Below are 27,557 nucleotides of genomic sequence, written 5' to 3' on the forward strand. Positions count from 1 at the left end.
AGAATTCCCCCAAGCTGTACAATACCCCCAATAGAAAAAGGGATAGGTATCTATCTTGTGCAGTGTATAAAATATATTTGTTAAATGAGCTATTCCAGATGCAAAAGAACAATTCCATCTTGTAGGCATGACATGTATCAAGTTTGTAAATTAAGAAGATGAACTGGATCCAGTTGGTCTGTGTGATGAAGTTGTATCGTGTCCTTCCAGTGCAGAAAGATTGTTTTAAATGGTTATGTTAATAGCGGCTCTCCAAGAGTTTTCTGTAGTAAATAAGTCCATTCTGTGTCAAAGCTGCTGGTAACATGCCTAGTTTTAATTTTTTTTTTTTTTGTGAGAAATTACTAACTTGGTCCCAGAATAATTGTTAAGGGACAGTGAAACAGGATAGAATTCAGGATATTTGACATAACCTGTGAGAGTTATTAGACCAATTTTGTGCATTTTGACTGGATATCTATAATGCTTTATGCAGCAAGAAACAAAAACAAGGATTGGAGCAGAAAAGCATGTTCGTTCCAAGAAAAAAGCAGCCTGAACTTAGTTCTTTCTCTCTTTTATAATAACATAAATGTTTGTTTAATGTCTTTCATCCGGAAGGATCCAAAGCATTTTATTCTTGACCTCTAAGTGGAGGGATAGTGTGATTTGGTTGGGCTGAGCATGAAGCTAGGAGACAGGAACTTCTGAGCCCTAATCTAGAGACAGAGGGAAGTGAATTAACTTACCCAAGGCCACGAGCAGAGCCAGAAAGAGAACCTATGTCATCTGAGTCCCAGTCCAGTAGTCTATCTACTGAGCCATACTGTATTATTAGAATACTGTGAGAAAAACCTGTAAGCTTGACATTAAAAAGATATCAGTGGAAATATTTCATTTTGTTGCTATATCAGGAATTGTAGGTCAGCCCTTCGGTTGGAGCTGCTGTGTTTAGAATTTTGGAGTGGTGTCGGTAGCCATGCAAAATAAATTTAAATTGGCCTTTTCCAGTTCAAGAGTTCACAGCACAATAAGAGAATCTCATGTGCACAAAGAATTGTTTTTTTCCCTTTTATTCAGACATTACCATTTCAGTTTTGAAAATTTAACTTACAAGCTAAGTCTCATAGTTGCTATAGTCTCTATTGAAAGTTCATGTTTCCTGTGTGTGTTCATGTACGGCTTTGGAAAATGACTCATTACTTCTTTTGGCACTAAAAAAGTTTATTACATTTAGACAAGTAAGAAATTTTGCAGACAGTTGGGAGTTTATACAGTCTCAACCATATGATTTAGGGTGTATTTGGTAAGCACTTGCCGGTCTAGTAAATGGTATTCATGGCCCTGTAGTCAGGCTGCTTTTTAGAGTGGAATAAACTACACTAATTTTTCCTAGGGTGCTACATAGGTTTTTCTTACTTGACAATTTGGGACAATGGCCTGTTACTCTCCAAACAGCCTTTAATAATGTTCTCTGGTTTGCGAGTGATATAAAACCACAATTATTGTACATCATGAAGGAAGTAACTTGAGACCTCAGATGAGAAAGCTGGCTTCCCTCTGCAAGTAAGTTTGTTTAAGTGAGTGGAAGTCGGAGGAATCATTTAGAGATGATGATTCAGTGCCTGGCTGCTGCATGAACCTTGGACTAACTTTGTCTTATGTCTGCTGAACTTATTTGTTCCTTACGTTCTTTGGAATCTCTCTGATTTCACAAACACTTCAAAGCACGTCATGAAGGGAGATGGCAGTGCAATTTGGAATCTGATGTGGAAGTACTGCATTTCTGTCAGGACAATCAGGTACAGTAAGATCTCTTTAAAACTTCAGTCCATGATCAGTCTCTTTAAGTTGCATGTGTTACAAACTGATCTCTTCCAATAGCTGTATTATTTTACCCTATATAGTTATCTACGAGCTATGTGAGATTATTATTAGGTTTGATTCCTCTGTTCCCCCCCACCAAAATTTGAATTTATAGTGCAGAGTTACAATAATAAATCTGGAAAGGAAAGTGGCATTTCCCTGCTTTTGGTATCTTGGGAATATTTCCATCTAGCAGCCCATTCCACATGCCGTTGAATGTTGGAATATGAACGAAATCTTGTTTTATACGTATTTGCCAGTTTCCTGTTTTTATTTTGTTCTCTTGACTCACAATTACTGCATGTGCACTTTGCATTCCATAAACAGTGTTTGCTTCAGAAAAGGAAAAAGTTAAGATGTAAATAGGCAACGCTATTGTATAACAAGCTGAATCTTACCTGTGCGTATTATGTGAAAAGGCAGCTTGTTTCAATCCAATGACAGGCTGTGGGTGCTGTGCATCGCTGTTCACATTCTTTGAGTGGTTCATATCTGGCATTCTACATGGCCCTTGCCAAACTCAGTTGCTGTAGATTCCAGCAGAGTTTTTCTGGGAATGAAACCATTAAAGTGAGACACTCGGTGATTGTGTGTTCTCACAGTGGTTAATATATATATATTTAAACACAGCTAGTCACTTTACTCCTTCTATGCTGTAATTTCTTTATGCAGCAGGGTTGTATGTTTTGAATGGTGTGTTTTGTGGTGCCAACCTCCCTCAAGGAATCGCATAATCTAAATAATTTCTACATTTCACGCTGTGTAATTATTCACAGTGCCAAAGAAACAGTCTAGAGCCTGAATTCCTATATGAACTTTCACAACAACTAAAAAGGGGCTCAGAAGCCTCTTTACCTTGAGGACCCTGACTTCAGATAGCAAGTCCCCTGATCCACAACAGTTATAGAAACTGGATTTGATTGGCAAAACTCTCCTTAATAGAGGATTCAAAGGAGACAAAATCATTCTTAAAGATCATCTGGGTCAGGACTGAAGGCACTGGGATAGGGGCTGTCTGAAATGAACCTGGTTTGTGCTTAAGTACAAGAGCTGCACTCTTCGTAGCACAAACATTCGCCCTGACCTAAATAACATTAGAAGTGCTCAAGGAAAGTGCTGTGCAAAATGTACAAGAAAAATACAAGCATATGCTCTTAATAATGCAGAAACTATTAAAAATTACCAGAAGGGTTTCAAAGATCTCTGAAAAGGAGTACTTGTGGCACCTTAGACAGTAACAAATTTATTTGAGCATAAGCTTTCGTGAGCTACAGCTGCATGTATCCAATGGAGTGAGCTGTAGCTCACGAACGCTTATGCTCAAATAAATTTGTTAGTCGCTAAGGTGCCACAAGTACTCCTTTTCTTTTTGCGGATACAGACTAACACGGCTGCTACTCTGAAAAAAGATCTCTGTGGGCATTTTGGTTGTAGTGGTTGATCTTTTACTCTTTATTTAATATTCAGCATTCAAGTCATGCTCATCAGTAAATAGCCACTTTTATTTCTTTGCTTCAGTACATTTGTTTTTGTTTAGAATATGTAGGTTGAACATTGGATTAGTTGCTTTCAGCAATGCTTATATGTACCGTAGCTTACATTGGCTGCCATGGCTAGTGCAATGCAAAATAAAGTTCCTCTTTGCATAGTTCTGTGAGCATTATTTGTGAGGTTTTTGGTTGTTTTAGTAGTTAATCAGAACCTCTTTTCTTTGGAGGTAATGGGTACTACCTGTGACTGTCAGGGAGTCCAGAGAAAAAAGAACATTGCCTTTCAAAAATCCTAACTGCCTTCATAATTTCTCTCTCTGTACTTCGTATTATTTTTCTTAATCAGCCCTCACACTCATTTTCAGAAAGCTGAAAGGTACCGCTAACTCATCCTGTTTGCCTCTTATTTATCTTCACCAAGTAGCAGCCTCTCTCTCTCTTTTTTTTTTCTCTTCTGCCCAGAGGGCAGCTGCTGCAGGAAATGTGATGGGTTCAGATTTGGAAAATGCGAGGTACTATCTTGGAAGTTTAACCTAGGGTTGAATCATATTATGTCTCAGCACAGCGGGATTCACTTGAAGCAGTGTATCATGCTGGCATATGGGTGTGTCTAGTATCGTCCTGAGCATCTGCAGTTGGGAGAATGCCCGAGCCTTCTTGCCACACTGCCAGGTATCTATACACTATTTTTGGACCAACAGAACTATTTCAGTTAGGGATGTGAGGTTTTTATTTTTTGTTTTTAACTGAAATAGCTAAACTGGTACAGCCCCTAGTACAGATGCCAGTATAAATGTGTATAGCACCAGTTTACCTTGTTCCTCTTCCACTACAGGATTAAATTATACTGGCATAAGCACCTTTATAATGGCATATGTGTGTTCATGCTAAGTCATGTTAAGTATACTGGGACAGTTAAAGCAGTACAACTTTTGCGAGTAGACAACCTCTAAATGAGAAATCATAAAAATAAATATCTCTCTGTGAAGGCAAATAAGTATTGCTGTTGACATACTAAATTAGGGTTCTGTCCAGCTCTCGTTAAAGTCAATGGAAAGCTGGATTGGGTCCTTGTTGCAACTGTCCTTAATTAGCATGTGAGTGTGTCAGGGGAGGGATCATGTCTGCCTACAGCTCCTATCTTGCAAATGCTCATGCATGTGTTTAACTTTACTACCATGAGAACGCCCACGGAAATCAATGGTAGCAAAGTTAAGCACCTGCATAAGCATTTGCAGAATCCAAACCGAAGTGTGGTGATACAGCACTTAGCATAATGGGGCTCAATCCTGCTTGGAGTCTTTGCACAGTACTGTCATACAAAACCATACTAAAACCAGCAGTCCAGTGGTACTTAGAAATATACTGAACTGCCTAATTCATACTTTCTTTTCAACTACAGCAGAACCTACTTAGGGTATGTCTTTTTACATAGCAGTTAGACTCCCGTGGCTGGCCTGTGCCAGCTGACTCAAACTCGCAGGACTCGGGCTGTAGGGCCATTTAATTGCAGTGTAGACTTCTGGGCACAGGCTGGAGCCTGGGCTCTAGGACCCTGTGATGTGGGAGGGTGCCAGAGCTTGAACTGCAGTCCCAGCCGGAAGCTGTGTACCGCAGTTAACCAGCCCCACAGCCTGAGACCCATGAGCCCAAGTCAGCTGGCATAGGCCGGCCACGGGTGTCAAATTGTAATGTAGACTTACTTACTGTCTAGCAAAATTCCAAAAAGTGAAACTCCTTCCATCTATGAAGTGAAAGGGAAGTCCTGAATTGCTTCAGTAAATAAAAGCTCTGCTTAACGTGAAGCTTCATTCCATTCAAAGGATTGAATTTTTGAAACCCACCAAAAGCCCAGCCAACTGGGTTGCATTTCATTGTCCCACAGAAGGGGCAGCAGGAGGGGACAAATTCAGACAAAATTCATCCTCACAATATATGGGCAAGCAACAGAATTGGTACTTCAGGCGACAGAGAGCAGATGCTAATGCTGCTTTTCCTCCACATCCCTTCTATAGGGGTTCCTGGCTATTGGTCCTGTGTCAGTGATGATTCAGAATCCCCTTTCACAGCCCAGCCCCAATGCTCCCATCCTGCCCGCTGTGACTATGTCAGTGTGGAGTCTTCCTCTCTATGCACAAGGAATGTAGAGGCCTCCATGTGGGACTGCTCCATCTATGCTCCCCAGCAAAAGGCTACTACAGGGGGTATATGGCACAGGGGGCCTCCCTCAAGTCCACAGGTGAATTTTCATTGTGAAGTTTCATGCCATTAAAATTTGATCCCATTGCACAAATTCCCTTAGGATGTAGCAATTGTTATCTGTTAACTAAGTTTCAAATGCTTCAGACCAAAAGGATTGTACATTTCCCTGCCTCTGTTCTACCTGTGAAGGGGGAAAATGTTTGCCACAGTCCAGGGGTTCCCAAACTATTGTACATGTACCATAGGTGGTATGTGATCTTGACGTTCCATCCACTCACTATAGAACAATTTTTCAAGAAGGTGGTACATGAACCTTTGGGAGCTGCTGCAGTCTGCTATTGAGTGAGGGGCAAAGAGGAATCTCTCTGCTTGTCTTATTGCAGCATCTTACATCAAAGAGTGAGAAAAGGCCAGTCCTGCTACAGTTACTTCCCACTCCCCAATAAACAAGTTGCCTTCCAAAGCACCCTGTGCATGTGCAGAAGGTGAAGGGTGCACCTCTTGCCACTCCTGGGTTGAATAGGAAATAATCTTTTACTAAATAAGGGCTTTTCTGCTTATAGCAAATCTCCACTTGTAGTGATGAAAAACTCCCCTGCTGTAAGAGGGCTCCATTGTGTATACTTACCTTGCAAAACATGAATGTGACCTTTGAGGCTAGGGCAGAACACAGCACTATTCATTTAACTTGGTTAGTGTTGTCTTTTGAGTACTTTTCCACAGTTTGACTGCATAATATAAGCAAATATTTAATTAGTATCCAGTTAACATTTTTATTATGCTCCCAGTTGTTATGACCACTGTATTTTCACAGAAAATACAGAGTGGCATTTACTGAACAGGACTGGACTAAAATGATTTTCCTATTAAATTGCTAGTGCTCTTAATAATATGCCATATGCTAGCTTACTCACAAGGATGGGGTTAGTGGTTAGAAGAGCAGACTGGAACCATTTGAGTCAGCAAATCCACAGCCCACAGAGAATAAAATGAAGGGTTTATAATAAAATAACACATAGTTTTCAGATTGCATCTTAAAGTTCCATTTGCAAGTGGAGCAAAATAGTCAATAGTTTGTTTTCCTTGCTCCACACATCTGGAAAAAGTAAAAATTTGTTCTTTCGGTATGTGAGTTGTCATGGTACTTCCTTACCTACCCAGCCCAACATTTTCCATCTTGATTCAGTCATCTTACTTTATTTTTAGTTATTCCATATATTTTTGTCAAAATAGTGACACAAGAACAGTTTGACTTTTCTTCATTTCATCAAGAAAGAACGCTTCTTAGGGGTAGTTACTAAATATTGCATGGAGAGGCCCCAAAACAATAATAATGCAAAATAGAATGTTTCATGGTGAAGAAAAATATACAGGCTTTGTCAAAGTGTAATATTAGATCAAAGGCAGAGACATAGTCGAAGCATTGGACTGAAAGACAAGAACTCTTGAGTTATAATTCAGACTCTGACACTGGTTCTTTCTGTGGATCTGCACAATTTACACGGAGCTTAATCTGCTAACTCGTATTTAACTCTTGCATGTAGTCAGTGTGTACGAGTTACATGATCAGAATCTTAATTTGTTTGTCTTAATTTCCACATCTGAAAATAGGTATAACAATAACCACCTCACGCGGTGGTTGTGAAGAATGACTAATTCATGTTCACAGAGTATTTTGAAGATGAAGAGTGCTGTATTTGTTCAAAGTACTATTATTATAAGCAGCCCAAGTAGCAATGCCTATAATTAAGATTGCCCGACATTATATTAAAAGTGTGTCACTAGTTATCTTCAGGCTAACAGTTTAAACACCAGTATGTAGTCGTAAAAATTGTAATGTATTGGGATGTACACTATCACTAGTTCAAACAAGTCTTTCATGTAGGTTACCAGACTTTTAGAATCTGTATTATTTGTATGGGTCTCAGTTTCTATTATTTCACTAACTGGCCTGTAGTTTTAATGCTGTTTTTTAATTTATAACTCCCGTCTGCAATGTGTCAAATTCGGAAGGCTGTAAGGCAAAGATGTTTGAGTCATTTTAAGTGCTCTGAACATTTACATCTTTGTAACTTCATGCTCAGCACATGGCTCTTCTTATAGCCATTCTTCTCCTGGTTTAATGTAGTGCAGCTATAATTATCTTAACACAAACTGTCCTTTGGGCTGTAGGATCTCTTTAGACTGACAGCACCAATAACTACACACCACTTGGGGAATCTTTAAAAAGTCATTGCTGCTGAATAACAAATAAATTATATTGTGAGGTAAGCATAAAGTAGGTGATAGTCTTTAGAATTTACATATTAGGTATGTCAGTGGACACAGCCCCTGCATTAAGTATGATAAAGAATATTAATATAAATTAATTGGGTAGAACATACTGTTTTTTGGTAATGTCTCTATATAGGACTAGAGAGGAAATTTTAATGTACTTACTAATCTCTGCACACAGCAGCACTCTTTGCTGTAGACTTGTTCTACATGTGAAACATCATTTCTGCTCTTCTGCTTTAACTTCTCTTAACTCTTTAATGTCTTCAACTCAACTAGGGACCTATGTGTTTTGAGAGCAGGCTGACCTGAATTCTACCTTCACTTGTGACAAATAAATTGTGGGCAGCTGTGGTGAGCTTTACAGTGGAAGTCAGAGGGCCTTGGTGGTCACAGATCCATAAAAGCATTTAGTAGTTAGAACAGGAGACAGCAACTAGAACTCCTGGCTCCTGTTTTTGCCTCTAACTTGAGCAAATCAGTTAACACACTGTGAAAGTTACTTATCTCTCTGTGCCTTATTTTACCTCTGTATGAGATGGATATGCTTAACAAAGGTACTGAGGATTAATTAATATTTGTAAAGCACTTCAAGATCTTCTAATCAAAGTGGTGTTGCTAATTATCATTATTACATATTCTCACCTTGATAGACTTGATTTCCCATCAGAATCAAAAGTTACACATACATATGAAGGGGAGAGCAGTCCAATAAATTGAGTGATCTCCATCTAATCACTACTGAGCTTTCATCCATGTTGCAAAACCACTACCCTTGGCATATTTCTACACAGTTAAGAGTCTCAGTTCAAAGCTAAAGATTTGCAGGTCAGGGGTGAGTGCCATTGTATATGGAAATAAATATAGAGCTTGCTAACACTGGCTCAAGTCAGTGACATTCATTTTCACAGCATATAAAGAAAATTATTTAATCCACCAATAAACATCTTTTTAAAGGCACACTACTTTATTTAAGAAACTTCCATTCAAATTTGCTCATGTTGATTTTTTTTATCATCAGCTTGCAAGAAAATGACAATTTGTAATAGATCAGCGTAGGATCTAGGGACTAGTCTACCCACAGACATGCAACAATTTAACTAAATTTCTTTTCTAAAACTAATTTAGTTATTTAGATGCAAGTCTGTGTTTGGACACACTCTTATTCTGGAACAATAGTGGCTCAGGTAGATGTAGCTAGTTAGTTGCAAACTGACTTTAGCTAAATCAACTTTAACTACTTTTATTCTCAGTAAAGAATTTCCACACACTCGCACCAAAATAATGGCACTGATTTTAATTGACATGTTTTATTATTTTGATCCAAATTTGTGTGTAGACCAGCCCTAGGTCCTAACCTAAATTATGCCGAAGTGCTGTATTTTCATGAAACTGAACACTAATGGTATGCAATGAAACCCTAGAAGTCAGAAAGCTGATCCAGGCAGCCTAGAGAAGTTAACAGGAACTGTTTTATTATTTATTTACACAGAAGCTTTCAGAAGAGCTTGTTGACGCAGGTCCACAGTATACTGGCCTGGTAAAACTGTTTACTTTGGGATGGGGGAGTTAGATTATATTTAGGGTACTTTATGTTTTATTGTGCTCACCCAAAGTGATGCATACATCAAAAAGATCTATTTCCTCTGTTTCCTGAGACAGGTTTGGGGCATCCAGCATGTGGCACTACTGAGAAGTTTAGTGTTTAGCACATTACTTTCACTGCTTGTTTCATTGCTTGACAGCTCTTCAAGTCACCTAGAAATTATCCTTTCGTACTGATATTGGCTTGTCCCTGCAGTTCTCAGCCTTTGCTATTAATATTAAATTATGCACTCGTTTAGTTTTTGAACTTTTTATTTTTAACGTGTTTTAAGAAATCCTGAAGATAAATCATTGTTGTACTTATCTTTATAATTTGAATCAGCATTTCAGTGCCTTGTGTAGGACCCCTTTCCTGCACTAAATGCCATTAGAGACTGTAAGGATGTGAAACTTAAATCTTTTTAGTTTAAATGGGATTATTTTCTGAGTTACCAAAGAATAAACTCGGTAGGAGGGAGGGGATATAAAACTTTGAGCTTTCATAGCTTGATCTCACATTCTTCCTGGAGGAATTGGATCACTTTTAAGTAATCGGTGAGTACTGATCAGTTATTGGCAGTTTTATTGGTATAAATGGACACTGTAATGTCTGAACGTACTTTATTAAATGTGGGATATGCAATAACATTTTCTTTTTATACATTTGTAATGTTTAAATTATACCTTTTTCAAAACATCAGCTAATATCTGGAAAACGTTTTTATCATTCACCATCTTAGTTTTTTAATAGATTGGGGGGGTTGTTTTTGGGTTTTTTGGGGGATTTTTTTGCTACCCAATTTAATCTCTTGTTGATTACTGAGTTTTTTGCATGCTGGAATGAAGTTGCATTTAAGGACTTTTTTTTTTTTTTTTTTTTTTTGCTATGCTGTCCATACGATATCTGCATATCAATCATTTTCCTTGGCATCTATAATAAAAAGAGCAAGAATTTGTGTAGTAAGCAGAGTCTTGCTATCTGTCTTCAGTTAGGAATTAATTCATTTTCTCTTGCTATAATTTACTGCGTGACAGTTAAAGAATGATTGAAATATTTGAAGTGTAGTTTTTTACCACTAGATGGGTAAAGGAAAAAAGTTAAGGGTGAGATTTATTTTACTTTGTTTATTAAATGAGTAGAGGTTCTGGGGATGTTTGTTCCACAAAAACTGTTTAAAAGCAAAAGATAGACATCTGCTTAGTTACTTTAGAACCTCAAGTTTGCTTAGTTAAAAAATTCTGTACAGAATTTGAAATAGCCAACACCGATTGCTTGACTAGGCATGCTTGTATGGAATGTTTCTATGATGAAGGTGAACTGAAGTCTATAAATTTGAATGTCACAAACTGATCAATTAAAAATGGTCTCAAGTTAATCACACCTTCTTTTCCAAAAGTCTTAGCAGCATGCATGGTATTTTGCCTTTAATGTGTTCCTATTATATTGTTACATCGTGGTAATGAATAGTATTCTTTCATAGCACTAGGCAGGCACTTTGATGATCTAATGGGGCCAATTTGCATTGGGAGCAATAACATATTTGTAAATTACATGGGAGGAATTGCTACCATGACATGAAGCACTGACATCCAGCTTTCTTTAAACCCATCATTTACATGCAGATTGTTTTTATAATTCTGATGTGTACCTTGATAATATGTTCTGTTTGTCATGTCGCGGTTGTGGGGCAGCCTGCATTCTCATGGCGTATAAACAGCCACAGGTAGGTCACTCGTTTCCTTCCCTAATTTTCACCAAATGCTACAACCCTCTGTTTGTTAATCACACATTTAGATGCACTCTTTCAGAGAGAATCATTGTTTGTAAAAGAGAGTCTGAAGATTTATGCCTATTAATTGAAATGGAGTGGGCCACAATGAGCATATAATGCCTGGGCTCAGTGCTCTGCATTGACTGCCAGTGGTCTGGTAATGATCTGTTAAAGCACAAATGGTGTGAGGTGAAACTGCCTCTCCCTCTACGCTCCATCACTGAAGTTAAGATCAGCTGGGTATTTCTGCTGCCAGTTCCTTGGACAGAAGTCTAGATATGCCTCCAGGCATTTGCACTAGAGCAGAGTGGAAAAAGTCTGTCAGTGTGGTGGTGTCTGTTTGTTTTGAATGTCAACAGGAGAAAATTCCCCTTCTCTCCAAATATCCTATGTTTTGACCAGCTTTAACCCTTGACCTCTTGGCCTAGCTCTGACATTTGGTGTCTTCAGGATATAGTGTTAGGCATATGGATAGAACAGACAGTATATTATTCCTATACAGAGGGCTCTAAATATACACGACTTAGTTTGCCATCTGTGTACACCAGCAAGCTTTGTTTCCCTCTAGCCCTACATCCCCACCTTTGGCCTTTAATATTAGGCATCCAGATTATACTAAAAGAGTCAGAGTTTTCAAGTAAGACTGGAACAGTGACCCACACAAAATGCATGCAGGCCCATTGTGCCGCTAACCCCACATTTTGCACAGGCAGGCAGAGAGACTGCTATTGGCAAATACATTTTTATGAACTTGTTTGAATCTGATTCCCAATCAGCTTCACGTCAGAGAAGTGTGAGTTATTTCCTCTAAGAGGTGGGCCAGCTTGAGATTTTCAAATGGTCTCTGGTTAAGTGATTTTCTGATGACTTAAACTGGATTGTGTATTGTGATAAGTATACACTTTCTTATTATTTTTTTTTAATCAGACAGTTTGTTGCAGCTTCATCTGACACACTGTGGGTATATGGATCTGGACTGAAGCCTGCTTCCATGAATGAAAGATTCCCAAAAAGCTACATTTGAGAATTTTGGCTGTTGACATACTAAGTTATGTAACTTTTCAGACTGGTGTATATAGAGATCTGATGATAGAATTTCACCAACAGTTTGTGTTTATTCAAGTTAATGCAATGAACGCATCTAAGGACAAATCTACGGTACAGCGCAACATCTGGTGAAGACGCCCTATGCCGATGGGAGAGCGCTCTCCAGTCAGCAGAATACTCCACCTCAGGGAAACTTGCGTCGCTTACGGGGTGGCTTTTGCACATCCCTGAGCAATGTAAGTTATATCGACTTAGGCTGTAGCATAGACCTGCTCTAAATGGCAGGGAGTCATTGAGAATAGAGAAAAACTATGGGATTTTTCACAAAGTACTCTCAATATTTTTTAAAAACCTTGCAACTTTAAAGAAGAAAAATTTCTTAAGGCAACCATCCCAAGCTGTCAATAACCTTTTTTCCCCTTTCAGTCCCTGAAACCATACCATCCTACATTTGAGCCCATCTGCTTAACCTGTGTACTTACTAGGACCTCCATTATTCAAAGGCAAGTGACCCCATTCAGTCTTCTGAGCGTCACACTAGAGCTCAGATCTACTTTTGAATCCAGCCAATCTCTGCACGGAATTTGAGCTGATGCCTAACTTACAAAGAAGAACATAATCCGAACCGCTGTAGGAATAAGGAGAGCCAACACTGCTGAAAGGAGTCTAACTCATGCTGGCAAAGCCTACCATCTACTCCAATCCTGTGAAACAAACCGCTGTTAAACAAACCTTGCTAGGCCACGCTTTTTCAGCAAACCCTTAAAATCTAGACTTACCATGTTGCACAACTTTGCAACTGCTTCAAAGTAAAAATGACCCATGCTCACATCTGACAGTAACTGTGATGTCCAAAACATACACTCATACTGGCAAACCCACAAAAAATTGTTACTAAAATCACCCACCCTTTTAAGAAAGGACATCACCAGCATACATCATCAGCAGGGGTGTGGCCATTATTACTGCTCTGGTTAGCTCCACCACTCCTGATAATATATGAATCTACCTGAACAAAGGAGAGAGATGGTCAGTTGAAATCCCCTAAATGTCCAAAATTAATATAAAAATCCATTAAAAAACAAACCCCCCCAAAAAATCTAAGATTGGTCATTTCTGCACCCTACCCTTCATAGTTAGCAGGAGTTCAACCATGCTATAAATTATTGTTGCCTTAGTTTCACTAGAAGTCTTGGAGGTTTTAGGATCTGGTTTTGATCTGCTTTGTTTAAAGTTTGGATTTTAAATGGATGGAATGTGCCTGTACTGCACACACTAAAAAATATTACTAATGCAAGCCCAATATTTTCCCCCTCTTCAGGTTGTCTTTAAGGAGAGTAATTACTTAGCTTTTTCAGTGTGCCTATCATGCTCTATCAGGGATCTATCTATCTAAAAGGGATTGAAAAGTTACTCTTTGCTTGTTTTTTAACCTTAAAAAATTAAGGAATGTCAAGCTTTTGTTCTTCTGTTTTGCTCAGCCCTTAGTTAGAAAAACTTCCAAAATACTTTAAGTAAAGAGGTTTACTCCCAACCGGTTCCTCAGAAATTTGAATTCAATTGTTGCTGAGAGTAAACAATCTAAATGCAACAGGGTTCTACTTGGTTGCTATCTGTGATGTCCTAATCCTTCTAGTTCTCCAGCTGTCCACAGAATATTACAAAAAGAAACAGATATGTAAAGTTTGAATTTCCTAATGGGAAAAAGAAATGAAGTAGGAAGAGGAAAAACTCAGGCATCCTTTATACATAGTCAAGGATGAAAAAGGTTGAAAATACATTTTTTCCCCTTTGCAGGTCACCCTCGAAGAGACATTTTTCTATTCGATGGTGGCTTGCCATCTCTCAGTACCTGTTCAAAACCGTCATCAGGCTGGGCAGTTTTTTCTTCCATTAAAATTTGGCCGGGTCAGTCTTGGGGCCTTTACCATTACTATTCTATTGCTCATGATGTTATTAATAAGCAGAATTGTACGCCTAATTCTCCATTTGGGCATTGAAAAATGTGTGCCTTTTTGTTCTTGGAGTGCAAATGTACTGTACATGTCCAAGATAGATGAGAGGGTGATGGTAAACAAAAAAGACCCAGGACACCAGTCTAACCCATTTCCATAGCAGCAGCTCCTAGTTTTTCTTGTCCCCAAAAGCACAAAAGATGGATTTCAGTGTGTCAAAATCTGCTGAGAGAAGGAGGGGGGAAGTGTTCTGTTAAGTCATCAGAATTCAGCTAAAGGGATCACAACTTCTACAAAGCTTAAAAGAAAATGTGTACCCCTGGATGTCAGCTATCCATTCATTGTTGCTAGCTTTTCTTTTAGAGAAGTAAATTATTAAAAAAGCATAATTCTAGGGTGCATTCAGTGTTGTGTAACAATCTTTGAATGCCTTGGAATTTATCTTTTGCCTATGGTAATTTTCAGTCTTCTGAGCTCATGTGTCAACAAACTAGTCTACTGTGTTACCATTTCCCCATGGGCTTTTAAAACATATTCATCTAGGGGAAATCTATGGTCCATATGGACAGTTTGTCTGAATATATTAATAAAAATCAAATGTAACATTTTGAAAGGTAAAGCCTATTCACAAGAGAAAGTCACTCTTCTCTGATGAAATGACATGCCAGTTTTATGTGACATTGACTAGTGGTTTCTGGATCTCAACTGTAATGAAAATTTTCCTAACAGAGTTACAAATTACCTAGTATTTTCCTCTTCGCATTAAAATACAAAAAAAATTTGATAAAGTCATGACTATTCTGTTGAATGAGTTCAGTGTCAGGGGAATTTGCTAATGATGAGGATTTTCTGAACCCACATATCACACAACATTTGCTGTTAAAGGCTGAAAGAAGCTAAATTGAAACAAGCCATAGATCCAAATTAATATAAATACCTCAAGTTGTTTGTTTAGCTCTCAAAAAAAGAAAAGCACATGGCTGATAGTAAAGGTCTCAAGCTAGAGTATCTTGTTTTTTGGCACACATTTATATGTGCTTCCAAATCCTCTTCGAAACATAGATCTTTCTAATTAAACAACTATGACAACAAACACTGTCCAGCTATGGGTCAGGAAGAAAGTTCAAATCCCAGATGGTCACTATCTATACATGACCCATCTACCAGATGCGTCCCCATCATGTTCCACTAATTTTTTTTCCCCTCAAGTGTTAAGGCAATTTGTGATAGTCCTAATCAAATATGTATGGGCCTCAAGATTTTTGCTAGGAAGGATTCTGCTAGTGCTTGGTTTCACAGCAGCATCTATGTGTTGTAATTGAGAAGTATTTTTCAGGTAGAAAATAATGGAAAGGAAATAGTGGAGGCAAAGGAGCAAAGAATATTATCTTACTTCTGAAATAGAGTGAAAGAAGTTAAAGAAGTGTAAGATGAAAAAGCACTTTGGTATAGTTCAGTTGTACTCTTTCTGTGGGAAAAGAGAATGGTTATCTAAAGTCCTTATGTATATTGTGATATTGTCCATCTTGACAAAAATATTTGACATTTTTAGTAATCATCACCAATAAGCCTTGGTTGGCTGTAAAAGCCTATTGCCAATGAGAGCTATAGAAATAAAAGGCACTTCTTATTATGACTTAATATTGTGATGGAATGATATTAAGCAACATACAGTAGTGCAGATGGCAGTATGTTGACTTAAAGTGAGCTTCTTAATTACATTTTGAATATTTCAGAGACCAGCTTTCTTTTGGAAATGAAAACTTCTATCTCAAAGTCTTTGTGTTTCTAGAGCTTGTTTGTTTTTGTAATATTGTACAGTATTATTTCAGCACCAGTCCAAACAACCGATAGGTTCAGTGGTTTGCCTCAAACAATGCTGAACTGTTTAAATACGGCTGGGCCAAATCTTGCTGTCTTACGCCCACCTTTACTCCTGTTGAAGTCAAATAAATAAGGTGAGGAGGACCTAACAACCTATTTTGCCTAGTTATAATTTCTGTTTGATTGTTTTAAATTAGATCGGTTTCAGAGTAGCAGCCGTGTTAGTCTGTATCCGCAAAAAGAAAAGGAGGACTTGTGGCACCTTAGAGACTAACAAATTTATTTGAGCATAAGCTTTCGTGAGCTACAGCTAACTTCATCGGGTGCATTCAGTGGAAAATACATCGGGGAGATTTTATATACACAGAGAACGTGAAACAATGGGTATTACCATATACACTGTAAGGAGAGTGATCAGGTAAGATGAACTATTACCAGCAGGAGAGAAAAAAAACCTTTTGTAATGATGATCAAGGTGAGCCATTTCCCCATATTTATTCCCTCCTTCTCCCCCCCCACTGTTCCTCACACGTTCTTGTCAACTGCTGGAAATGGCCCACCTTGATTATCACTACAAAAGGTTTTTTTTCTCTCCTGCTGGTAATAGCTCACCTTACCTGACCATTCTCGTTACAGTGTGTATGGTAACACCCATTGTTTCATGTTCTCTGTGTATATAAAATCTCCCCACTGTATTTTCCACTGCATGCATCCAATGAAGAGAGCTGTAGCTCACAAAAGCTTATGCTCAAATAAATTTGTTAGTCTCTAAGGTGCCACAAGTACTCCTTTTCTTTTTAAATTAGATTGTTACCAGTTTCCATCAAACTGGTGACATTCCCAAACAATGGTTAACGTTCATCAAAGCCTCAAAACTTTAGCATTTCAACCTATACTAGATTAGAAACAGAATGTTGCTATAATTTGGGATCCTATCTGTATGATATGCCTGTCTAGCAAACAGTGTGTGTAATTTCTTAACGAGTTAAACAGTCAGGCCCAAATTTTCCCCGGGGCTGTCTATCAATATGTGAGCACACATATTTGCAAATGCCTAATTGGTATATTTGCACCAAAACAGGTTAATCTGTACAATTTACCTGCACCTTTCTGGAGACCCTTTTGAAAATTGGTCCATCGTATCTGTTCTGTGGTGCTGCTGCAATTTTGGGGTTGAGGAATCACTTTCATTCTGACAGACTCTATTGCTATCTTTTCTGTTGTTTAGTCCTAGCAAAATAGTATGTTCTAAATCTATCTTTGATAGGGAAGTGAATGTTATTGAGATGGGTGACTACTGAAATATCTAGTGAGAAATTCTGGGTCCATGAAGCCATGGCAAAACTCCAGTGGGCTCAGGATTTCACCCCTAACATATGAGTACCACTTAATTAGCACCCCTACAAGGTCCAGTATCTGACACTAACACGTGGAAAAATATGTGGAGATTTTCTTAATGGGAAACTTCCTCGGTTCTTCATCCCTTCCATAATGGTCACAATTTCCCTCACCTTGGATCACCACTCTTCAGGCAACCTTACAGCCCCTAGCCTTATCCTTTCCCTCGTTTGATGGTGTTTACTGTAAACATTATTCATGTTTTAACAGCAGTTTTAAATATTTTAAGGAGTACAGGTACAGATTTATGAATAATCTGTGTGTTTTAGTTCAAACCCTACACAACTAAAGTAAAGCAATAAGAAATGAACAGATGCCTGAAGTCCAAGAAGGGTCTGACTTATTAATAATGTGGAGTAACCCAGAGTATCCTTTCTCCTCTGGAGTACACTCTTCATACTCACATCTGGCCAAGTTCCTTGTCTCTATTATCGTCCAGTCTGACTGTGCCCTTCTTAGACTGCTCTCCTTAGAAAAGGACGTATACAGATGCCCAGAGATAATGATTCAATTCAGTTCCTGTAGTGTCTTGATCACACTGTGACATTACCCAAAAGAGTTCCTACTCCAGGAAACTGACATTTACAAGGGAAGAAAAAGGGTGGCTACTTCCCTATCTGATCTTCTCCTGAAAAGCCCCCGTGAACATGTCTTGACTGCTGGCTCTATTGGTCAGAGATTGCAATGCAGAGATTATACTGCAACAAATATGTTTGTCATGCAATGCCACTTTCGCCACAACTGAACTCGACAGTGACATCCCAAAGCTAAACAGTTAAGTGTACACACAAGAACCTCATTTCCTGTAATATTACTGAGTAACTTTTGAATAGCTGCAGGAATTAAAAACAGATCATGTTACTCAAGGTAGTTAGAAGCTGAGCCACTAAAACCATGTTATTAATACAGCTTTCCCCTCAAACTGCAGTATAGGTGTACGGTTTAAAAATGCACCTTTTGCAAAGCCACTAGCATACCAAAGTGAGTGAGTTGAAGGCATTCAAAGTTAAAGTAAAAATGTACTATCCAGTCAAGACAGCACAAAAGTGTCTGTCCTATTAAACGCAAACAAATATGAAAGGTAAATCTGCCTATGTAGGTATTTGTTGTGTACCATGGTGTCTGAGTGTGGTATGTGGTACATAAGTACAAACAGTACTACAGCTATCATCGCTATATAGGTATGAACATTCTGGTCCTGATTCTCCTCTACAGAAGAGTGGCATAAAGTGGACAGTCAGGCTCACTGTATTTTTAAACACTACTCTTCCGGTGTGAGTTATGTGATTTTTTTTTTTAAACCACACAAATGTTGCGCCTACGCAATAAGTACGTTAACTCAACCATGTCTAGTCTAACGTAACCAGTGCCATAGCCAAATGCCCTGGTAAAGCGATAAACACTGTAGTGATCATCTGCTTTAATTAGATTTAATGTGTTTAATTTTAAATTCAAGATGAGAGCTGAGTGGGCGTTCCAAAGAGATTCCCAAGTTGGCATAAAGCATCTGTTGGAGTGTACAACCTTTAGTTCAAAAGCTCTCAACAATTTACCCACGCATGGGCTAAGAAGAAAGAATGAGTCAACAAACAAACAAAATTCTGTGATCCATGAGCCTTGAGAAGAAGCAGAGTGAGGATGTTGAGTTCTCACCAGGGCACACCATTTTAATTCACCATTCATTTTTAATAAACTCTTTCTAGTTGGGTGAATTTGTCAAGGGTTTCTGCCTTTTTTATATATAAAAAGCTCTCACAACTCTATTCATTTTTCATATTGCTGTGACTTAATTAGTTATTTTTGCAGTGGGCAGCCCTGTTAGCAGGTGAAGAGATCTCTGTTTGTTTGCTCAGTTAATATCACTCCCAAATTACTAGCATTCTGAATTTGATCAGCTGGCTGTTTTACAGATGATGCCTCCTGTGTTTTTTAACTTGGCTGTAAAAACAAAAGCCAGTCATGCATGTGTTTAACTTCCTGATTGCTTGCTGTGGTACCAGAGGGGACTGTCAAACTAACTGGGCAGCTGGTAGACCCACTTCTTTTAATAAGGCTAAACCCTACTCCCAGTCAGTGGTCCCCATCCAGCAATCTGTTTTCTAGGACTAAATTAAAAGCAGTTTTAGCATATGATTAGCTGTATAATAAGACCATGCTAGAAGTTTGGAGAACAAAAGAGTGGAGAAAGGGAGAGAGACATACATCCTATCATTTTGTGTTCCATGATTCAGAAAGGAACAATCACTTTCTAAAAATTGCACTAAATACAATAGAAGAATTTTAAACAGAGATTCATCATTTTTGAGCAACAAAAGATGCTAAAGATTCATTTTAAAAGTTTATTTTTGTGTTCCTATGACACATTAAATAGCTTACATGTTCCACAGTGTGGCTACTCTGTCCAGTGTTATATATGGAAGTGGTAACTGTATGCTGTAAACATTATTAGGATTGTGTACACAAGCATATCCTCTAATACCTCTAATTCCTAGGACTCAGTTTAACAGTATGCTTCTTGTGAGTACTTTAATGGTGGAACAAGCCATGCATGTGAGAGTGGGGAACTGGGAATAGGAAGCCATGGAATTAGTTGGCAAACATGCAGGGCTGGCTCTAGGTTTTTTTCCATGCCAAGCCAAAAAAAAAAAAAAACACCTTCCAGAATGCCACCCCTGGAATTGTGCCGCCCCAAGCATGTGCTTGGTTTGCTGTTGCCTAGAGCCGGTCCTGCAAACATGAAATAGTCTACACTTAAACTTCTTTTTTCAATTACACCCATTGAATAGGGCTGATTAAGGCATAAACATGATTGGTCCAGACCAGGGGCTCCAGCTTCTGCGGTCATGTGATGACATCATAATGTAAGCTTCCCTCCCTCTATCTTCCTCCCACCCCCCACCCCCCCCATACAGTAAGATTTAGCCCACATGCAATTAAGTAAACCTGAAAACTTGTTCTGTGTGTAATCAATAGAGGGATGTCTGAGTCTGCAGGTAGCATAAAATGAAGCTCTGAGAATAGTGGACTTCCCCGTGCCTCTCAATAGGGTGTTAACTCCCAGACCCACTGCTACAAGGGCTTCTGCCAACACCACTCTGCAGAGGACTGTGTGTGGCTGGAGAAGAGCGAAGCAGGCCCAACCCACACAGCTGAGCAGATATGTTCTGACTGCTGAAGTAAGTACTGCGGGCCTCCCTTCTGCTCCCAACTGGAGAAGAAAGGCTGCTACCCTGCTTGCGTTCCTTGGGAGAAAATTGCTGCTGCTGGCACAGAGTTAGACTAATGGACAGAGCCATGCAGGCAGGGAGCCAGGTTGTATGTTTCCTTAATCCAGCCCTACCCTTTGAGAATGAATTTCATTAGAACAATTTTAAGAAACTTTAACTGATTGGGAGGCACTTCCTGATCTGCATAGGAGAGGATCTTCATCTTCCTCTTTAGCTAGTGCTGGAATTAAAATAACCACAAAGAAACCTAAAGACTGGGTGTAATATATAGGTTTCCCAAATACTGCCTATATATTTAAAGTTAGATAAATGTGGTTTTAGGTTGTCCCCTGTCTCTTGATGGCATGCATGTTATGGATTCTATTTCTGGGAAGCAAATAGCTTAGCTTCAAATGACACTAACAAAGTGTGTTTAGTGGGAGGCAATTCTCCACAGGCACATATCTCCTTACCCAGGAAAGGGTCTTGTGGTCAAGGCACGGAACTGAGAATCTAGATATTTTTTCAGGCTCTCCCACAAACTTGCAGAATGACCTTGGGTAAGTCACTTAACTTATGTTTGCCTGACCCTTCTGCAAAATGGGGATTACACTTACCACACGGGTATTGAGGCTTAAAATATTGCTTATAAAGCCCCTTTGAGACTGTATTTAAATGTTAACTATTATGATTATATATTACATAAACAAATTCCTTAGCTACCAAAATTACCATCATTTCAAGAACACACTGGAAATGACCATTTCTGCTACACTATAATTTTTGTCAAGTATAACGAGAGACACTATGGATTCTATAAATGATTAACATTTTAATTTAATGCGTTACCAATAACAACCATTACATTTTCCACATTTACTTAGCTTTCATAATGATTATTTTTATTTTGAACAATGATTATATTAGGTTGAGCAAATTCAACGTTTGTCAAACAAAATTTAATTAAACTGATGTAACGACCTGTGGGGCAGTCTCGAGGATCAGCACTAGTATTTGTGTACATGTCATACATGCAGTTCTGCTATTGCTCCCTAGAGCTTGATGCTCAACTGGCTGTTTTGTTTGGGTCCCACCAAACTGGACCCATGTGCTTTAAGCCTCTTGAGTCTAAACAGTCCAGGTGCTGTCCCTGGTTGGGGTTTCTAGGCGCATTTAGGGGTGCATCTGTGTAGTTCTCCCTTCTGAGAGGTGAGACCCTGCAATCCAACTGTTTAGTCCTGGTATTAGTGCTGATCCTTGAGATGCCCCATAGCTTAAGGATGCCCTCTTCTAGAACTCCAGCCATGAGGGTAGTCTGGGTTTATAGTTCCCCTTCAGGGGCACATGACAATGAAAGCCACCAGATACACGGCTAGGCTTTGCATAGGATTCTAAAACACATTAGTCTTTACTTAGATAGCATGACAGATACACAGATCTAGGCAAAACAATAAACACATCTATATGCACTTCTCTGCCTCAGTTTCCTCACCACTCTGGAGAGGTCTTTGGGTATAGGACCATCCTCTGGGATGTCCAGGATCCCCCTCACCTGCACATGGCCTCTCTTCAGAGTCCTGGTGTGTGTTTCTCTCTCTCTGCTCCAAGTCAGCTTGCTTTCTTTCACCACGCCTGGTCCTGCAGTTAAACTGGACCCCTTGCTATGAAAGCGTGTCCCTCTCTTTCTCTTTCCTCCATGAACTTTCCTGTGTATCTGAGTATTTCGAGACCCACCCAGCCTCTGTGTTTTTTAAGGGCTTGCATCAACACTTTGATTTCTCTGTTCTGATGCTGGGGATTTGCCATTCGCCATTTCCTGAGCCCCCAGCAGAGAAACTTGGTCAAACTGGTTTCCGTAGGCTGTAGCCAATACATTGTCCCAAGTTTCTTCTACCTGAACAGGCAATCATTACAGGCCTTACACTCCACCATTGTACCTGGTCTGGGAGGATGTACTACAGCCCTGATGGAAAACGGCTGACTCCACATCCACATTGATGCATTCTTTGGTACAACAATTTCATAACTTCATAACATTCACCAGAATTCTGTACATAGGCAGATTCCCCAAATTGTCACAGTACACAAGAGCATTCTTCTGATGTATGGGGCTTAGAAACCGTGATTCAGCCCATCCATCGGGGAACATAAAATAACTCTAGCTGATTACTTTTTTTGGTTAGCTTTGCTGTGAAATTGCTCAGAAGAACTGCCTAATTCCCTTGAAAGAGATGCATACATTAGGTATAGTAGATATTGCCTTGAGAGTTTCTGGGTTGAATCCTCAGATGTGCCAATGTAACAGTAGCATGGGGGTATGTGACTTTCTGCCCCCTTTCTAATCCTTGGGAGCAGCTGGGAAGGCAGATTGCTCTACATTGTGCTGGGTTCTAAGGTCTTGTTGGGACCATTACACCAGTGGGCATTGCAAGAGAAGAGCACACTCTGGCCATATCCCTTCCAGTGCCTGCTTGCTGCTAGAGAGCCCCTGAGGGGAATCCTAGCTGTCCCCTTAGGGCAGCTTTAAGTCCCTTTTAACACTGCCTAAGAAGCACAAAAGGGACTTAGCATGGGCCAGGATCTGGCTTGGTGTCTTCCCTCTTTCTCTAAACAAATATTCTTAAAAAAAGGAAAATATCAATTCGAGATGGGTCTGACCCAAACCCAAGGCCTGACCAGCCCCTTTATGGGGAAGATGCTAATTCTTCACTGTGACTCATAGCTGTGTTCTTTCCAGTATTATTCAACCCTGAACAAATCAAAACAAAATTAACATGTGCTGACACATTGGGGAGTTAACACAAGTTCAGAACAAGACTCCTGGCCCACGGGTGAAAACAGAAAGAGAACAAGAATCAATCCTCGAAGGATGTTTTGGAAGAACTCACTTCTTGTGAGAAGCAAAGGAAGTTAACTGTGACGGGCTCTGCCAATCCCCATCTCCTAAGATCTTCACTACTATAATGGAAAACGCTCCCTTATCATACCTGTAGCTTCAAAAATATTGAGAACTTGATCTCTCCCAGGAACTGATCCTTCCCCTATGCTGCACTGTACTGGAACTCAAATAAGCACAGACTGACTCTGTACAATTTGGACTCATTCAATTTTCATTTTGGTGACTTGAAGTTACAAATCTCTGCTCTGAAATGTGAAGCTGTGGCACACATTCAATAGAAGCCAAAAGCATTAAAATATTTTACAGAGGTGTAATTTAAAACATAAGTATAGACATTTAATAAGCTATATAACTGCACAAGTGGAATTCATTGTAGAAATATAAACAAGTCTGAAGGCCTGAAAGATGTCTATAGAATAACATTGCATAAAGGTGCTATTATCACTGTGTGAAACTCTTCAGAGTTTCAAAAATCACAACTCAAACATGAAGTCTCGTCATTTCAAGGGGAGATAAAAGCATAGAGTTTAATTAATCTGATCACTTAGAGAGGGCTAATGAAATGCAGAGCTTGGGTGCTATGCCAGCACACACATGGTTTGGTGTCTGATTTAGCCTTTTAGATTACAAAGGCTTTACATCCTTTATATATAGAGCAATATCTTTTAGAAGTAATTAGAAATGAGCCCAAGCCAAGAAGTTGGCACCTGGATCTGAACTTTCCACAAGCTTTGGGGGCTGTGGTTTTAGTCACAGCCCATCTTTAATATGTAATGTAATGTAAGTGGGGCAGCTTTGGAAACCCATAAGGAAGATGCTGAAGAGCCTAAGGTAGAGTTGGGTGAAATTCTTCAGCTGGACCTCTTTTTCTGGTGAAAATGCAGATTCAGTGACACCAAAATGTTTTGTGAATTCTTGTTGAATTCACCAGATTGTTTCAGCCAGGACCCCTATTCCCCAAAAGAAAACAGTCTGAAAAAATCAAAATGTTTGGTTTTCAACATTTTCAGAATGAAATATTTTGATTTTTTTGGTTCAAAGTAACTTTTCATTTTGAAGTTTCCTCAAATTTTATTTGCAATTTTTTTAAAAAGTGCTTGAAATACAAATTAACTGTTTCACTTCAGGTTGACCAAAACATTTTGTTCAATCCCAAAGGAATTTATTTTTAACTGTTTTGATTCTCCCAGAATTTGGAAAAAAATTTTCAGGTCAATCTGAAATATTTTTCTTAATTGCTAGCGAACTGAAAAATCACATATTCTCACAGCTCTGGCCTAAAGTCCAAGCTCCAATTCAGCAAAGTGCTCAAGCCTATGCGTGTCCTTGATTGCCAGTAAGATTGCTTGTGTTTAAAGTTAAGCTTATGTGTAACTGCTTTGCTGAACAGACCAAAATCCTCAAGTCCTTCCTCAGCTCCTTTAGCATTTTGCTTGGGTGAGGACTTCAGCATTTATGCCTGTAGAACCATGTTTGAATCCTAAAATAACATATATTTCAGTGACTGAAAATATTGATTTAAAATTTTTAATATAGAAATTAAATGTATTCTCTAAATCTCAAAAGTAACACCAAGGGGCTATACATATGAGTAAAGATAAACATGAGATTGTGTATGTAGTCTGAAATTTGTCTAAAAAAATTGGATTTCTTTTTAAGATTGTCTTTGCATTTAAAAAAAGCAAAAATAAACATCTTTTATTCTATTACTAATGATGTATTAGGGTGCCTAGAGCTTTCGATACATGTCTTTTTATTATTTTAAATAAATGCATATTAAAATAAATTACAGTATTTACAAAAAAGATATCTCCAGTAACTAAGATAGCTTTAGGTCAAAACACTTCCCCTAGAACTGAAGAAATTCAATCTCCTTTACACAGTAGAGTAACAATAGTCCCATGGCTCTAGGAAGACAGAAGGTGGTGCCATTTACCCAGGAACCTGCCTGAAATGCTCAGCTTAGCAAGCAACATCTAAACATTCAGTCAATTAATTCTTAATTGGTGACACTTTAGTAGAACAGTTATTAAATAGGAAGACCCAAGTACAGTGGAACCTCAGAGTTATGAACACCTTGGGAATGGAAGCTGTTTGTAATTCTGAAATGTCCCTAACGCTGAACAAAATTGTTATATTTGTTCTTTCAAAAGTTTACAACTGAACATGACTTAATACAGCTTTACTATGAATGAAACTTTACTATGCAGAAGAAAAATGCTGCTTTTAACTATCTTAATTTAATGAAACCAACACAGAAACAGTTTCCTTACCTTATCAAATCTTTTTTTAAATTTTCACTTTATCTTTTTAATAGTTTACATTTAACACAGTACTGTACTGTATTGCCTGATTGCGTACTTCCAGTTCCAAATGAGGTGTGTGGTTGACCAATCAGTTCGTAAATCTGGTATTCGTAACTCTGTGGTTCTACTATAATCATAGGTCTATTTGCCCTGACATCCTGGGCAAAATAATTGAACAGCTGATACAGGATTTGATTAAAAGGAACTAAAGGAATGTGATATAATTAATGCTAATCACCATGAGTTTATGGAAAATAGATCTTATCAAACTAACTTGATATCATTTTTGATTACAAGTTTGGTTGACAAACGTAATAGTTCTGATGTGATATATTTAGACTTCTGTAGGGTGTTTCACTTGATACTACACAACATTTTGATTAAGAAACTAGAATGATACAAATTTAATATGACACACAAAAAATGAATTAAAAATTGGCTAACTGGTAGGTCTCAAAATGTAATTGAAAGCGGAGAAATATCGTCAAGTGGCTTTGTTTCTAGTGGGGTTCTACAGGGATCAGTTCTTGATTTTATGCTATTTAACATAAAAGAAGAAAACATAAAATCATTACCAATAAAGTTTGTAGTTGACACAAAGATTCAGAGGTGGCAAACAATGAAGAGGACTGGTCATTGATACAGAGCAATCTGGATTGCTTGGTAAACTTGGCACAAGCAAACAATACATGTTTCAATATTACCAAATGTAAGGCCATACGTCTAGGAACAGAGTGTAAGCCATGACTCTATCATGGCAAGTAGTGACTCTGAAACAGAGTTGGGGGTTATCATGGATAATCAGCTGAATATGAGCTCCCAGTGCAATTCTGAAGCGAAAAGGCTAATGTGATCCTTGGACATAAAAACAGGAGAATAGCTAGTAGGAATAGAGAGGTTTCAGAGTAACAGCCGTGTTAGTCTGTATTCGCAAAAAGAAAAGGAGGACTTGTGGCACCTTAGAGACTAACCAATTTATTTGAGCATGAGCTTTCGTGAGCTACAGCTCACTTCGTCGGATGCATACCGTGGAAACTGCAGCAGACTTTATATATACACAGAGAATATGAACCAATACCTCCTCCCACCCCACTGTCCTGCTGGTAATAGCTTATCTAAAGTGATCATCAGGTTGGGCCATTTCCAGCACAAATCCAGGTTTTCTCACCCTCCACCCCCCCACACAAATTCACTCTCCTGCTGGTGATACAACTAGTACTGGAATACTGTGTCCAGTTTTGGTGTCTACAATTGAAGAAGAATGTTGAAAAACTGGAGAGGGTTCAGAGAAGAGCCACAAGAATGATGCAAGGATTGGAAAACATGGCTCAAGGAGCTTAATCTGTTCAGTTTAACAAAGGGAAGGTTAAGGAGTGACTTGACCACAGTCTGTAAGTACCTACATGGGGAACAGAAATTTGATAATAGAGGGCTCTTCAGTCTAGCAGACAAAGGTATAACAAGATCCAGTAGTTGGCGCTGAATTCCAGTCAATTCTGGCTCAAAATAAGTCCTTTTTTTAAAAAAAAAAAAGCCATGAGGATAATTAAGAATTGGAACAACTTATGAAGGGCTGTGGTATATTCAATAGATATTTTAAAATCAAGATAGGATGTTTTTTTTAGTTCAAACTGGGATTAATTCAAGGAAGTCTGTGCCCTGTATTATGCTGGAGGTCAGACTATATGATCACAACTGTCCCCTCTGGCCTTATAATCTATGAATCTGTGGTTGCTGAGCCAGGCCCTTGGTGCC

At 38.7% G+C, this 27,557-nt stretch overlaps 1 protein-coding gene and 1 long non-coding RNA gene across 16 annotated transcripts in view; one reads left to right on the plus strand and one right to left on the minus strand.

Annotated features, from left to right (window-relative positions):
- IQSEC1 (IQ motif and Sec7 domain ArfGEF 1) overlaps nt 1-27,557 on the plus strand; it is a 723,214-nt gene that overhangs the window by 488,069 nt on the left and 207,588 nt on the right. Inside the window, exon 1 of one of the 15 annotated variants that reach the window (XM_073352204.2) lies at nt 1,575-1,781. The exons of the other annotated variants lie outside the window; for them this stretch is intronic. Coding sequence (XP_073208305.1) covers nt 1,714-1,781 — 68 coding nt within the window. The 5' untranslated portion in view covers nt 1,575-1,713. Of the gene's footprint in view, nt 1-1,574; nt 1,782-27,557 lie in introns of those variants that run through there. 15 annotated transcript variants of the gene reach the window in all.
- The window catches only part of LOC144930725 (uncharacterized), a 131,559-nt gene that overhangs the window by 52,563 nt on the left and 51,439 nt on the right, over nt 1-27,557 (minus strand). The window contains exon 2 of the long non-coding RNA XR_013636050.1: nt 2,244-2,395. This is a non-coding gene — a long non-coding RNA (uncharacterized LOC144930725). The remainder of the gene's footprint in view (nt 1-2,243; nt 2,396-27,557) is intronic.

The sequence above is a fragment of the Lepidochelys kempii genome, chromosome 7 (assembly GCF_965140285.1).
Source record: "Lepidochelys kempii isolate rLepKem1 chromosome 7, rLepKem1.hap1, whole genome shotgun sequence".
NCBI lineage: Eukaryota > Metazoa > Chordata > Testudines > Cheloniidae > Lepidochelys > Lepidochelys kempii.